We start from the raw sequence: 14,842 nt of genomic DNA, 5'->3' as shown, positions 1-14,842 counted from the left end.
AGTCTATTTTGAAGGTTGGGGCCATGTTTTAATGTCACAAGATTCCACTGAAGCAAGTACTTGTGGTATAATATCTATACTACGACTATTTTGTTCTTTTAAAGAAAAATAGAAGGATGATCTGCTTGGGTATTCAATTAATAGTTTCTTTTTTCAGATCTTTTACGATTTGGATTTTGCCTTCTGCTAATTTGTGGCTTCTACAAAAGGTTGGACATTTCTTTGCTTCCACCATCTTGTTGCCACGAAACATCAGAAGTTTATGCCTAGTTTGGCCCTTATTGAGTTTATAAATCAACATGTCAATTGTTGTGAATATCAAGGCCCAGTTTCTTCATATTTCTGAAAGTTGAAATGCCAAATTTGTCTTCCTTTAGCCACACCCACAATTTGGGTCAGGAAAATGCACAGCTTGAAGAATACTTTGCTACACAATCATGTTCTTTGATATCAACTGGATCAAGTTCAAGGCAAAAGATTATGTTGCCATTGCTTTCCAGTGTGGATAAATGGCTTTGCTGAGTCACTAGATAATGCCACATAAGCCATTCTTTTATAAAAAAAATTGTTAAATTGGTTATTGTTATTGTACAGGTGTCCATGTTTATGAGTGTTAATGTGGTGTTATGGAAAAGTATGGTGTCCAAAATTATTACTTTGCGGGGGGACGCTTGCCTAAACCTTCTTTGCTTGAGTCCTTGTTTTATTGATGTGTCAAAGTAGGTCACATTTGAGTCGGATTTACGTACGTACGCGCCTAATGTTACTGCTGTAATCACATGCTTCGTATCTTCACTAAAGAAAAGAAAGCCTATTTGCAACTTAATTATGTTCTTTAATTAATGTTACTGCTTCGTACCTTCACCAAAGAAAAGAAAAGAAAGCTTATTTTGCCTCATTTAGTAAGATCTGAAACGTATGTGCATGCATGAAGAAATATGGTAGAGAAAAAGGAGTCGAATTCACAATTATATTTGGGTTATTATCAATTAATGTATATCTAGTTTTTCACACAACTCACTTTTTAGTCTTTTTCTTCATTTTCCATCACATTCACATCATTTATCACGTCTATAATAAATTTTTCTTTTATCTACTTTGTTTCTTTATTATCTCTTTTTTCATCGATTCACCCCGAAAATAGTGTACATTGATGATAGTTTTTCATTATATTTTGGATCATATATTTTAATTTATATATGTGACTTATACCAGTTTCTCAAATATAAAATGACAGCTAATATTGTTGTACTAGTTTCTAAAAATTATATTAACTAACTACATAACTCTCCATTTATTAAGTAGAATATATATATATATTATAACTTGTTAATTAATTAATGCATTTATTTTTAAAAATTAATAAGAAATTCCAACCAAATTAAAATAAAAACCAGCAAAAGACCCATAAGGCCATAATCCTAAAGAAAGCTGCAATTGAAGGAGTTTTCAGGGATTCCTTGGGTCATGTTATTCTCTCCTCTGCTGATATTGGATTTTGTTCTATTGTCATGGCTGAATTGTGGGCCATTAAAATTGGTGTGCAGATTGCTTGGAGTCGTGGTTTCCAACAATTTCAAGTAGAATCAGACTCGCAAGTAGCAATTACATAGCTCTCTACTGGATGTCCTACTTACCATCCATGCTTTAGTTTAAGTCAAGAGATATTGAAGTTCCTATAGCTTGGAGAAGGAAATCAAGTGGCTGATTGTTTAACCAAGTTTGGTTTGTCCCTAGATAGACAACTACGAATTTCTGAGACTGTTCCTCAATTTTTATCAACTGTAGCTTTGGCAGATGTATCTTCTACCACGTTTCCTCATGGTTTTTAATGGATCGTTCTTGGTGGTTTCCCCTTCCATTCACCAAAAAAATATAAACAACAATAAAGGAAATAAGGTGCGAGAAAAGACCATCAACCAACATGACTACTTCATAATTGTTCAAGGAGGATCCATTGTTGGTGGTGGAGATGATGAGCCGGTACTCAGGTTCCCATTACAAACCGAGTCTCAGCCTTGATCACCTTCTCCAAATTGAGTTTCTGACCGGTTCGCAAATCATACTCTACGACAAGAAAGATCACTTGGGAGTCTATGTTCTTGATGGGGACCCAAACTCTGCTTTTACCTTTCATTCTCCTCGCAACCATATAAGTAAACAGAACAAACACCAGAAGAAGGCAATCCAGTTTCATTATGCTTGGAATTGTCACTGTAATTTTTTTATTTCCTTGTTCTAAGGGCCTCTAACTTGTGATGATGATAGTTATGAACCACGCTGGAAGGGAATCACTTATTATGGGAAATCAATAATCATCCTAGTGAATGGGCTTCGGCAAAAAAAAAAAAAAACTTAAAGTGTGAAATATTGTCTTTTAATTGCAACATATTACAATAAATTTTATAAATACAAAAGGTTATGTTTTTTTTTTTCAATAAATGTACTTTTTGTCAGGGGGAATACGAACCCACCATATTGGTCTTCCCTTCCTTTTCACTTTATTACAAGACCGACCTTATATATTTCCTTATAAAAAAAAGTTATGTATTTAATAAATACATGCTAAAAAAATAATATACATCTCATTTAATGAAAATCAAGGAAATACAAACTATTAAATTAATATAAAACATTTAATACATATGCATAAAATTAAATGAAAATTAATTAAAACACTATTTAATTAATATAACTACTAGGAGAATTAATGTGACTATTAATTCTAATATTGTTTAGGTTAAATAGTAATTTTGGTGGACAATTTTAGTTTCTTATGAGATATATTGATATTCACGTCTTATATAGATTGACAAGACAATATACCACTTACACATTTGTTTTGTTAAGTCAAATTTATTAACATTATTTTATATGTATCATTAGTTATTAGTTAAGAGTTATTAATTTTTTTTTAAATTATCAAAATTTATAAATTAAAAAATTTAATACATAAATTTTTTTTATTTTATTTTATATCATTTATATGTTTTCATTTTGAATAGTTTATATATTTTATTTTTATTTTACTAATTTATAATTAAATTTCATAAATTAATATGTAAATTTATTACATAATTTTTTTGTAAATTGATTTTAATATACAGATTATTTCACTCTGATTATTTGTGTAAAATTAAAAAATTATATATCAAATATTTTTAAATTTTATAAATTTTGATCATTTTTAAAAAAATTAATAACTCTTGACTAATTATACATAAAAAAATGTTAATATAGCTAATCAAACAAAACAAGTGTTTTATTGTTTTGTCTATGAATAATTTTATGTAAATATTTAGAGTAAAAATAATTTTTATATTAAAATCAATTTATAAAAAAATTGTAAATAATTTACATATTAATTTATGAAATTTAATAATGAACTGCTAAAATAAAAAATGTAAACTATTCAAAATAAAAACATATAAAATGATATAAAATAAAATTAAAAAGATTTATATATTAAATATTTTATAAATTTATAAATTTTGATAATTTTAAAATTAATTAATAACTGGCTAATATACATAAAAATAATGTTAATGTATTTAAGTAAACAAAACAAGTATGGTAGTTGTTTATTGTTTTGTCTATAAATAAAAGATCACCAGTTCAATTTATTTTTTATTTCATTTAATCTTTTTTCATATAAGCGTTGAGGGGATCAAAATTGTAATTTGGCCTATTATTTATTATACTATTATGTGTAATAAATGTTTGTAACAATTACATTTCACATGCAATAATTACTTTGTAATAATTATATATTATATGTAATAAATATATTATATTTAATAAATACACCGAATTACTCACAAGATGGGAAAAATGTTTGAGAAATGCTAACAATATATTCTCCAATACAATCTTGAACACACTCTTTTTTACTTGCTGAAATTTATTAAAAGTTATGAATTTTTTTAGTGTCACTTGTTATTTAATGAGCCTCTCTCATAATTTCATTATTTTCACTAAGTTTAACCAATACTAAAATTATGACTTAAAAGAAGTGTGTTAAAGAGTGTATTGATATCACTCCCTCACATATTTACTTTCATCAAAGAACAAAGTCTCCAAAAGTAAAATGGAAAAAACTTGATGAAAAAAAACCCTAAATTGCAAGATTAAAAAAGAAGCATATATATTTTTACCGTAGTTCTTGTATACTATGTTATTGATGGGTATATTTAATCTTTTTTACTAAGTTATAATTGTGGAGTTTTCTTCATCTTTGTTTATGATTAATCTCTATTAAAAAATTTGATGATTAGTCATTTTTAATGTAGCTTTTTTCTCTTAATCATGTTTTTTATATCTATAAGACTCAAACACGAGATGTTTTGTTTTATGAAATTCAAGCCTAATATTACTCATAAATTTAAAATAGATAGTGGATTTGTTTTTTTCTTTTGTTGAATAATTTTTTATAGCTCGATAGATAATTTGATAAGCAAATGATTTGTTTCCGTGTTTCAGAATGCGATTAACCAACATGCTAACTAATCGATTATGATAAATTGGATCAGATTTTGTGATTTTTTTTTTGTTGCATTACCTCGTCCTGACATGAGCTGAAAGGAAGAATTTGTTTTTTTTTTATAATTTTTATAAGGGTTTAAATCATTTATTTTGACTTTTTGGTCCCATATTGTAAGGTGGATCTCCAAAGATAGGTTATTCAATTGCATGGCTTCCTTTTGGGAGATATGTTGGGTAATCAACACTCCTTCAAACAAAATTAACAACAATTATAAAAGATCGTGAGAACACAACAAAGATTACACCGTAAGAAAAAATAATAAAGAACACAAGAATTTGACGTGATTCGACACCTCTTGTCTACCTCCACGGAACCGTCTCAAAAAATATTTTACTATCACAAAAATGATTACAAGATTGTAACTCACCCTAAATTATATATCACTTTACTAACCCGAGTACCATACTCAATAGTTACAAGAGATGATAACACTTTCACATAAAGACACTTTTCTCTCACCAAAGTGATTTTGTTTCACAACCTCTCTTCTCACACTCTCTCTTCGTGTGTATCTTTTTCACAAATTCTCTTTTCTATTTATAGTAAAGATGACCACCAACTATAATTAATAAGTTCTTTTGGAAGTTGAAACAAAAACAACTTTCGATTCACTATTCAAATAGGTTTAGTAAAATATAATCTTTTACTTTGCATTTAAATCACATAAATATCAGTGATAAAAATCTAATTCTCACAATGTATTAAATACACCTTATATTTTTATTTAGAATTCTACAAGATAGACTTGCACAGAAAGTTATCTGACTAGAGTCTAGAGCTCCTGTAGGCCCAATAGATTGAAAGCAAGTGGAACTTCAGTCAAAGTTGGGGAAGTGATGTGAAGTATAAATAGCATAAGAAAGAGCGTGATTAGCAGGCAAGACAGCCAAAACTCTTTCTTCTTTAAAAAGCTTATAAAAAAGAGACCTTCGAATTAAACGACCGATTTGATTAACAAGCTGCAACTATGCGCAAGAGAATTGACGCAGCCAGGGAATACTTAGTGCTTGGAATATGAATGCTAGGAGGCCCAGATATTGCATCATGTGAAAGCAGCCATAACAGCTGTAAACAAGTGAGATAGGCACGAAAGGGGGGTATGGGGATGTCTTTTATGTTTATATTTTAATTATAATATAATTTATATAATCAAAAGAAATTATTTATTATAAATTTTAATTACGTATATAAAATACACACTCATCATGTAGTGCCTTGCACAAACTTTGCTAGTAATAATAATTAAGATTTAGTGCCCATTCTCTTTCATAGTAGGGTCGTTGATGTCCTTGATGGGGTTCCAAACTTCGACTTCAACTTCATTCCTAGCAACCAAAGAAGCAAAGAGAACAAAGATCAATAGAAGGCATTCCACTTTCATCATGCACGTAATTGCTAACTTCTTTTTTTCCCCCTTATTTTAAAGGTCTCTAACTTTGTGATGAGAGTCATGAACCATGCTTCCAGGGGTTGGCCTCTAATTTATAGCTTAAGATAGAATGGACTTGGGCCAGAAAAATGATCCTAAAGTGTGAGGGGGAATTGCTATTCTCACTCCCTCAATTGCTAATTTGATGCAATTATTCAATGCTGGATGATTTCAGGTTTTTGGGATGAATGAAATATAAAGATAAAACCTAAAAATCAAATATAAACGCCAGGATCAAACATCAGATCGATCCTTTAAGCAAGATTCGTCGGGGGTCGAACTTGGATTGCCCGCATGACAGACAAAAATACTTACCACTATATTACAACGTTTTGATGATGAAAGAGAAAGATCCAATATGTCAACAATATTTTGGTGCATGTTAGGAACAAAAACCTATGAAAATGTCGAATGATTACAGCAACTGTACTGGCTGGTGCAATGAAAGGACAAAAAACATGCAGGCGCCCACAATATAAACTGGTGTGGTTTTGGACTTCGTTTTGTTTTCATTGCCACGAGACTTGAGAATTTTAATACTGGCAAAGTGCACCCCCAACTGACCAACTCCATGCTTAACAACCCAAGCAACGGTGCAAGTGGAATCACGAGAACAACTGGAAATTCAATAAAAATAAAATATATATTTTTAATCTTCGGTAGATGGATATTTCTTCCTGAATTTAGAAAATGACAAGAGAAAAAAGTGAAAGAACAAATGCTCAGGGGACCTACGACCTACGGGTAAGTGTGCTAGCCAAGGTATTCAAATAAGCCAAGATTCGGAAGCATATCATTAACAGATCCTAAATAGATATTTCATACCTTGAAATGTTATCTTTTTCTTACTATCTTTTTATTAAAAAACAAAATCGCAATTTATTGATATAGCATTTTCATTTTTTTTTACTATGTTCGAGTCTAGCCAGGTGGATAGATGCTAAAAGATACAATAAAGTGTTTAGAATAAACTGTTTATGTTATGGGTAAGGGCAGGGGTTGATGATAAATTTATACTTAGAACAGGAATTCTTCTACAGATTTGTTCTCATCTATCGTAACTGAACGTCGTATCATTGAGTACTACTTGTACTCTTAGTTAATTTTGTGAAAAGAAAAAGATATTGATGTGGCATTTTCTATATGATATTATAAACAGTTCACACGAAAATGCTTCTCCCACTGTAATTAGTATGTGTCTGATTAGAACGAAGCAAACAAAAAGGTTAGTAATTTCATGGCAGCGTTATTTGACTAAAGTGAAAGTGGGATCAACCAAGAGCGTTGGATGAGGTGGCCAAAAATGGGAGAGGATACAAAATTTAACGTACAAGTTCATTCCCAACAACTCACTTTAACTCTCCTAGGATTTTATTAATTGAAATTGGTAGATACCATACCAGACGCGAAATATTCGGTTGAAAAGTAGTTGCTTTGCCAATTGCTACTCCGGAATTATATACTTATGGAACAATTGAGATTTGACAACGACAATTAAATCTTTAAATTCCAACGTCAATATTCACTTTCTTCCACCATAACGGATGAAATTGCAGGGGGTCCTTTGTCCTACAATACTCGTCTCTAGTTTCTAGTTATTATGATGATGATGCTTTTTCATGGCTTTGTTTTAAGTTTAAAGATAAAAAGAACTACAGTATATAAAAGTATAAAGTTGGGAGGGGTATTATGGACACAGCAAGTGAAGAAGGCACGGCTTAAAATTGAATTGATGGGTAAAACACCCCAATTCGAAGCTTTTCCAATCAAGATTCAAATCATGCAAAAGAAAAAAAGTAAAAGGCTTTTTTTTTTTTCCTTTTTTTTCTCTCTCTGTCTCTTATCGAAAGCTTAATCACAAAATTAAAATCATCAGGGACATATTATTTATAGAACTCAAGTAAGACAAACTCCAAATGAGAAACAAAAAGCCGGTTCCTCCATTTCTTTATCCAACTCTTCATCCTCAGTTTACTCAACAGCAAGGGGCACAGACTCGGCCTAAAGGTCAAAACAATAATAACAACATACATTAGCCTTAGTTAAATGACATAAGATATTTCAAGGTAAAAAATATGAAGAGAAAGTGATATTTTCAACACACCAATTTGCGGTACTTGAGAGCATAGAACATCTCGAGATAGCGGCGGCTCTCACGGCGGTCAAGGTTAGACACATGCTTCCAGAAGCCATAGACACCAGTGAGAGTGAGAAGCCTCTGTGAGTAAATTTGCCATGTGTACCTGTGGTGGAACAAATGCAACAAAGAAAATGCTTAATTACCACAATTCAACAAGCCAAAATCTAGACTATAATAATATCCGTAACAATAGTACTTACTTCTCTTCAATACGCTGGAGACCAGCCTTTGAGATTGTTTCCCAGTGGGTTGGGTCAAGCTTGCACTTCTCAAAGAAGTCAACAAGGAGATCAGCAGCACGGTCACCATGGTAAGGGTCAATGTGGAAGCCAGACTTGCCATGCACAATGATCTCAGCAGGACCACCATTGCATGTGGCGAATGTTGGCAACCCACAAGTCATGGCCTCAACCACTGTCAAACCAAAAGCCTCGTATATAGCCGGCTGCACGAAAGCTCCCTTGGTGTCGCAGATCACACGGTACAGCTCTCCGTTCCTCACACGGTTCATCTGAGATGAAATCCATCTGAATTGCCCGTTCAACTTGTAGGTCTCGATCAGGCCGTACATCTTCTTCATCTCGGCCTTCTCTTCCAAGTCCTTCGACTCCTTCCTCCTGTCTCCGGCAACAACCACAAGGTTCACCAACTCCCTCAGCTTCGCGTTCTTACCGTACCACTCCACGAGTCCTGTGATGTTCTTCACACGGTCCAACCTTGCCATGGTGAAGATAATCGGCTTGCTGCGGTCCTTCAGCACGCATCTGTCACAAAATTAAGTTTCATTAGACAAATGTTATAAACATGGTACCGTGATGATAATTGTATGATATGATTAGATAACAATAACATCAAGGAAATGAGAGGAGAAACTAACATGTGTTCTTCATTCTCCACAGAGCTGTAAAGAAGTTCTTCGATTTCGGGGTGGAAGGAGGTCAACCTACGGCTAGTTTCGGTGGGGGGGAAGTAAATGGTTTGATCAGCTCCAGGGGAGACAATGTTGAATTTTGGATCAAAGACATCAATGCCGTGCACAACACGGTAGAGTCCAGGAAGGGTAAAGGCTGTGTGAGACTCATACTGTCCAACAGTGTCCTTGCTGTAAAAGTATTTGAACAATGATACAAGAATTTTAGTAAGCTAAATTAAAAAAAAAAAAAAAAAGGCTAAAGAACAAAAATGTAAAAGGGGTAGCTCACCTTCCAGCAATCTCCTGGAAGGTACTGGTGATAATGAAATCTGTGTGGTTCATGGCAAATAGATCAGCTGTGAATTGGCAAGAGAAGTGGTATCTCTCTTCCAATTTTTTCCAGTAAATGTCGGATTCGGGGTATTTGGTCTTCTCAAGTGCATGAGCAATGGTACACTACAATAGACAAAGAGAAAACCTTTAGGCCCCTGAGTCCCAAAGTATATGTAGTTATAACAACTTTAACTAGACATGTCATGTAGACCAACCTGAGTGACTCCTAATTTATGTGCCAACAAAGAGGCAACAATGTTTCCATCACTGTAGTTTCCGACAATCAGATCTGGCTTGCCTTGCAACTCTTTGGCAAGCTCATGAGCAACATCCTATTAACAAGACAATTGCATCGAATAAGTGAAAACACATCAAAATGCTTAAACGGTATAAAAAATTTATGAAGGGTCAAAATATTTGCCTCAGTGTAAGTTTCCAAGTATGGCCAGACTTCGAATCTTGAGATCCACTGACGAACAATTCCCTTCTCAGTTCTAAAGGGAACTCGAAGAATGTGGGAGTGCTCGGTTCCGAACACCTTCTCAAGACGTTGGCCACAAGTAGTTCCGATTGCATCGGGGAGAAGACGGGTGATCTGCATTTCACAACATTCACAAGGCACAAATTAGAAGAAAATATATCCACATTACACACACTATACACAAGTAAGCTTAAGTTAGCTTGCTGAAACACTTGACAAAACTATGTACTAGGACTTACAATGAGAATACGAGGTACAATGTCCAATCCTTGTTGCTTAATGCGATGGAGCATCTCGTTCTCCAAAGCACGAACTTGATCCAAGATGTAAACAACCTGGCCACCAGTGTCAGGGTATCCCAAGACATTATCTTGGGCAAAGTAACCATGGGGAGAAAGAATGACAACATTGAAGACCATAGGAATTCTTCCAAGGAAAGTCTCAAGGGTGCAAGGGTCAGGGGCCTCAAGAAGATCCAAGAGAAGTTGAATTGACTCAAGAACACGCTCTGCGTTGTCACCCCACCCTCTCTCCAAACCAATCTCCTGGAACTTGTGCTCAAATTCTGAGTAGGGAGTTTCAGGAGGCACTGTGCCCAGATACTCCTCAGCTTTCCTCAGAACATGTTGGAGTGCATCTGGGTTTTGAATTCTGTCATTCAACATCAAAGTCTGCATATAACAACCAAAAAATAAATAAATTTCATCCGTAAAATACACAACAAAACCTATTAAAACTATAAGCAAAAGAACTAACTACATGCCTTAAGTTCAACATGCTAGAGATACTATATGCTACATACTAATAAACACCAACAAACTCCTCTTAACAAAAAAAGTCGCGGGTTTGAACCATTCTGCTAACAAAACTAACAAAATAGCAATTAACATTTGTCGATTAAAAAAAAACTATATGCTAACATACTAACAGATATTGGATTTGTACTCCAGATCTGGTTACTAGACATGGTCTAAATATGGATGTAGACATTCAAGTCATTGAACTACTGAAGAATGTGTCTTTACACATGCATACACTTCCCACTACCTTTCTTAACTCTAGTTTAAAGAGTAGAAATAGACACCTACCTTTCCCTTGACGCTGTGAAGCCTGAGGAATTCCAAAAGTGGGTGCAAGCTCTCCTTGTCGTGGAAGAGTTTGGCAGAAAGGTGGCGGTTGAGGAACTGCACACCATTTCCAATTGACTTGTTAAGAGTTGGGCGAGGGAAGGCTGCATTGAATGGTTCAAAGTCCAACTCAAGCACAAAGTTGCCATTAGAACTGCAATAAAGAGTGGGAGAGAAACGTTTATAATTTTGTGCAAGTAACATAACAAACAAGAACACCGCTTTCACACAAACTCAAAGCCTTTCTTATTCACCTTCCATCAACAAGTTCTTCCTTGAAGTGAAGGTACTCAGCAGGTTGCAACTCCTCAACAACAAGAGCGTGCACATTCACTTTCAGGTACTCCCACACACCAGGCCTTGGACGAACAGCCAGAGCAACCCATGGTGGCAAAACTATGGCTTCCTACAACATAGAAATAAGAAAATCAACAAAAGAAACACCAATAATCATAGCTAAAACATCCTATTAAAAATAAAATGATAGTTACCTGTGTAGATCTCAAGACTTCTCCAAAGGCACCATCAGTAAGCTTCTGCCTGTTCTCCTCAGGGATTTCCTCAAACTCAGCAATGACCTGGTGGTGTTGCAGGATCCCCTTGCCCTTAGCTTCGATCCTATCAAAATTTTCATAACATTCTTAGTGTTATACTACATGCACAGCACATACATAGTAGAACTTTCACCACCTTTTAAGCACACAGAAACTTAGCTTCCTTAAACAAACTCACTGTCTAAACATAGTTAGTAGAACTTCACTTCCATTAAAGAAAGAAAACACACACAAAAATTGAGATACCTTAAGCAAATTCACCGTGTAAACCGCCTTGAATTTAAAAAAAAAAAATCCTAAACCAAAAACAAGAATGATGAGTTACCTTGACAGAAGGGCCAAAATTTCGTTCCTGTTGGCAGTGAGGGTTTCATCAAGCCTCTCACGGAGACTGTGAACCCGGGTCAAACGATCAGTGGCCATTGGCTAGGGAAAGACTTCAACTGCTACAAAAAAAAAAAAAACAAAAGTGTAAGAAACAGATCAAGAATGATACATAATATGCCACCATGAAAAAATGAAGGTAAATCAGTAATCTTGAGTCATCACAAAGTCAATACCCCAAACAAGTGAGCAAAAAAAAAAAAAACAAAAATTATTCTACAAAACTGGATTGGATTTCAAGGCCTACCACCCCACCCCCACCAACCACCTGCCTACAAAAAAATATAAATACAAGATCTTCTACTTTGTTCTACTAAGATTTCAGCCTTAAACAGTGCTGCAGAAGAATAATTGCCAGATATTACACTTTTATTATTCCAGTGTCACCAACTTTTCTTTTTTAAACAATAATTACATTAATTAATTAGAACAGCAATAGCAATTAGCAAGCTACCAAAGAACTTGAAAAAGAAGTTTAGTGCTTGAGCTATTATTGCTTTAAAATAAACAAATTGAACATTCCACTCCAGGCTTAGCTTAAACCTCTCATAAGCCTCAACCGTCCATCCCAAAGAAAACGTATACTTTTTTATTTTTTAATAATGAGAAACTAACAAAGAAGTTCTTGGTTCGAGGCCAGGCTGAACTAGGTATTATCTTCTTTTGTTTTTTTAACTCAGGACATGCATTCAAGCGTTAGATCCTTGTAACCAGTTAAGGATTAACATAAAAACAACCGACCGACAGGATCATGTTCCCACACACCGAATAGAATCCAAGAAAATATATTTCTGAGTAAAATTGAACAAAAGACAGCACCCCAGAAACAGAGTTTGTGTAACAGCACCACCCCCCATGTTGTTTTTAAGGTGGTCATGGCAAAAGAAAAGCATTAGAGAGAGACCCTGGATCAGAACATGGACTCTGATCCAGTGGTCACGAGAGAATGAACATGCAGAGAAGGAAGATCATTCTCACGTGGCAGTGGTGAACAGAGCACCGAAACAGGGGAGAGGCAGAACAACGATAAGGAAGAAGAAAAAAATAACACAAAACAAAAAAGAAATAAAAAAAGAAACAGAAGAGAAAAACAACAGCACTTACGAAAACAGAATGAACGCAAAATAGAGAGGGGGGTGTAAAGAGAAGAGGTGAATGAATGGAAACTCAAGTGGTGACTGAGTCAATTTATAGACAGGAGCGCGAAGCAGAACGGGAATTTCACAGATGGAAAAAAAAATTAAATAAAGGAAATGGATTATTTTATTTTGTTTAATTAAGTAAGAGATTCACCAAAGGTCAAAAAAAACTTTATCTGTCTTCTTTCTTACTCCACCGAGGGTGGTTGAGTAAATACACAAGTATAATAAAAGTACTAGTATATTCTTAGTGTTGCTTGAAAATTGAAATAGAATATGCATTCTTTCAGTAATACATTGTGCCACATCAGTTTCTTTTTCTTTTCTGGTATATATTTATATTTATATTATTGTACAATGAAAATGATATTTCCTACAGATGAATATTTTTATTATATTATTGTACGATGAAAATATGATCTGTAGGGCTGGATCAAATTTCCTACCGTGAAAATGATATTTTTGAAACAATAATTATGTTTTTTTTTTATTAAATAAGAATATGGCTTTTTCCGTGCAATAAGGCATCTCTTTAATGGAGAACAGATAAAATTTTATTTTACTAGTAATATTTATTATTCAAAAGTTATTGCATTAATTGAACATAGTTGTAATCGATTAATATTAATATTAAAATGCTTTAAATATTTTATTTATTATGAAAAAATTAATGTCATTCCACGTTAAAGCTTTATTACTTATTTTAGGGTCAATTTGATCTCATAAATATTTTGAAAAAATTAATTCATGTTTCAAAAAACTTTGTGCGCAAGAAATGCATTGACAACATTTTCTGCTTTTTTTTTACAGGAGACAACATTTTCCGTTAACTAGATATAAATGTAAGAATCCATCTTATTACTGCATGAAACTGCATGCAAGAAAATATTACATACCCAATAAATGGATTTGTCGATGCTCGATACGAGCCATCCATTGAAAAAAAAATCAGTAGTACTAGTACTACACGTTACTGAATCACATGATAATGAGGAAGTTTAATAATTTTAGTGCTTGATACTCAAGAAAATAATTAAAACGACTAAATGATAAGTTTTATCTTGTGGACCAGAAACTAGTTACTATTTAATTATCATCTGCTTAGACACGAAGAAAGCAGATCGGCTATGTTAATCATGAGAGAATGTATATGATCCCTGAGTAAATCATGCATATATGGGGGAGTGTTGTATACATTTTACTATATTCAAAGAAAGTTAGAATGCCAGAATTCTTTGTTTCATTCATAACATGATTTATTAATTTTATTTGTGGTAACCTTATTAATACTAATATTAATATTTTCATTTTGAAAAATGAAAATTTCAAAATTATATTTGAAAATGTCATTATATTTTACTATAAAATGAAAATATAATTTGAAATATTATTTATATATCGAGCGTATACAAAAATTGAAACGTTGTACCGGGATCACGTGAGATTGTAAGATATATATATATAGAACTATCACGTGAATAGTAAGTAACTAAGTACTGTATTTTGAATTGCTTATTTTCTTAAAATAAAAATAAAAATAAAAAATGCCTGTCGTGGCATCAATGGTGGGTGCATTGTGATGTTCGTCACAAGCATAGACTTTTTGATGTTATATTTATATTACCAACTAAACCCCAATGCCTAGTCATTGGAGTTTGCATTAACAAAAGCATGGCCCCGGCCGTTGCTAATTTACTCAAACAAATTATGTACTACTATATAGTAGTGTGCAGTACCATATTATGAGTAGATAATATTATAAGTAGCACTAGAAAACAAGAGCTGTATATCAATAATTA

At 33.3% G+C, this 14,842-nt stretch overlaps 1 protein-coding gene across 7 annotated transcripts; it reads right to left on the bottom strand.

Annotated features, from left to right (window-relative positions):
• Positions 1-7,663: 7,663 nt before the first annotated feature.
• Positions 7,664-13,107, bottom strand: LOC100788584 (sucrose synthase). Of its 7 annotated transcripts, none has more exons than NM_001354915.1 (13): positions 13,009-13,107; positions 11,846-11,966; positions 11,458-11,584; positions 11,221-11,372; positions 10,928-11,120; positions 10,079-10,510; positions 9,780-9,953; positions 9,574-9,690; positions 9,315-9,481; positions 8,990-9,214; positions 8,313-8,876; positions 8,077-8,215; positions 7,664-7,973 (listed from the first exon to the last, which is right to left on the bottom strand). In NM_001354915.1, exons 2-13 carry the CDS (start codon positions 11,941-11,943, stop codon positions 7,944-7,946), a joined length of 2,418 nt encoding a protein of 805 aa, NP_001341844.1. In that variant the 5' UTR covers positions 11,944-11,966; positions 13,009-13,107; the 3' UTR covers positions 7,664-7,943. The 7 variants fall into 7 exon arrangements, with proteins under 7 accessions (NP_001341844.1, NP_001341845.1, XP_040866823.1 ...); NM_001354916.1 differs by having other exon boundaries at positions 11,846-11,963; XM_041010889.1 differs by having other exon boundaries at positions 7,676-7,973; positions 11,846-11,963; positions 12,724-13,014.
• Between the last annotated feature and the right edge of the window lie 1,735 nt (positions 13,108-14,842).

The sequence above is a fragment of the Glycine max genome, chromosome 17, assembly GCF_000004515.6.
Source record: "Glycine max cultivar Williams 82 chromosome 17, Glycine_max_v4.0, whole genome shotgun sequence".
NCBI classification, from domain to species: domain Eukaryota; kingdom Viridiplantae; phylum Streptophyta; class Magnoliopsida; order Fabales; family Fabaceae; genus Glycine; species Glycine max.
Note: the sequence above shows the minus strand (reverse complement) of the source record. Positions and strands in the feature narration are given on the sequence as shown.

What these genes read in the sequence shown, in the direction of transcription:
- LOC100788584 (NM_001354915.1), bottom strand. Translation starts at nt 11,943, where the DNA reads ATGGCCACTGATCGTTTGACCCGGGTTCACAGTCTCCGTGAGAGGCTT. An exon ending in GAAGAACTTGTTGATGGAAG is followed by an intron (nt 11,121 to 11,220) that starts GTGAATAAGAAA and finishes TCTTTATTGCAG; the next exon opens with TTCTAATGGCAACTTTGTGC. An exon ending in ATAAATTAGGAGTCACTCAG is followed by an intron (nt 9,482 to 9,573) that starts GTTGGTCTACAT and finishes TGTCTATTGTAG; the next exon opens with TGTACCATTGCTCATGCACT.